Below are 510 nucleotides of genomic sequence, written 5' to 3'. Positions count from 1 at the left end.
TGGATTGCTCCCCAATTTGGGGACAATATGTCGCTCCAATGGTGGCAATGCGTTAATAGCATGAAAACAAAACCCCGTTTTCACCACGGAAGTAGAGAGACCGGTCTTGCTGCTGCCCGAACCATTAGCCTTCTGGCCACAAACAGGGCTAACAAGAAGAATGCGATTCGCCTTAAAATGGCAACCCATGGCCGCTCTTGTCGCTTCCGGCTCGTGTACCTTCGCTTGCGAGAAGTATTCAAATTCTCCTTCTCAGTGACAGTTCTCTTCGGCAGCTCAACCCATTTACCACTTTCGTCCCTGTACATGCCAGATTTCAGTTGATTGTACTGCTGGCTCATCCCAATATAATTACCCATGAACTGAAGAGCACTCCCAAAAGTCATTTGTATGACACCTGCAAACATGCCGCACATTTCAAGCAGACGCCCAAGTAGCATAAAAGTCATCTGACTGCGTTGAAAATCTTCAGACATACCCATTCCCATTCCTAGACCACCATACATGCCA

General features: G+C 47.5%; 1 protein-coding gene across 1 annotated transcript; it reads right to left on the bottom strand.

The window, feature by feature from the left end:
- Nucleotides 1-80: 80 nt before the first annotated feature.
- On the bottom strand, nucleotides 81-510 carry Tco025E_10321 (uncharacterized protein; the record flags this gene model as incomplete). Its single annotated transcript, XM_029377097.1, has 1 exon — nucleotides 81-510. A coding segment is annotated over one exon (430 nt), but the record flags the coding sequence as incomplete, so codon positions are not given.

Source organism: Trypanosoma conorhini (genome assembly GCF_003719485.1).
Source record: "Trypanosoma conorhini strain 025E chromosome Unknown Tco_14.4_contig_01657, whole genome shotgun sequence".
NCBI lineage: Eukaryota > Euglenozoa > Kinetoplastea > Trypanosomatida > Trypanosomatidae > Trypanosoma > Trypanosoma conorhini.
Note: the sequence above shows the minus strand (reverse complement) of the source record. Positions and strands in the feature narration are given on the sequence as shown.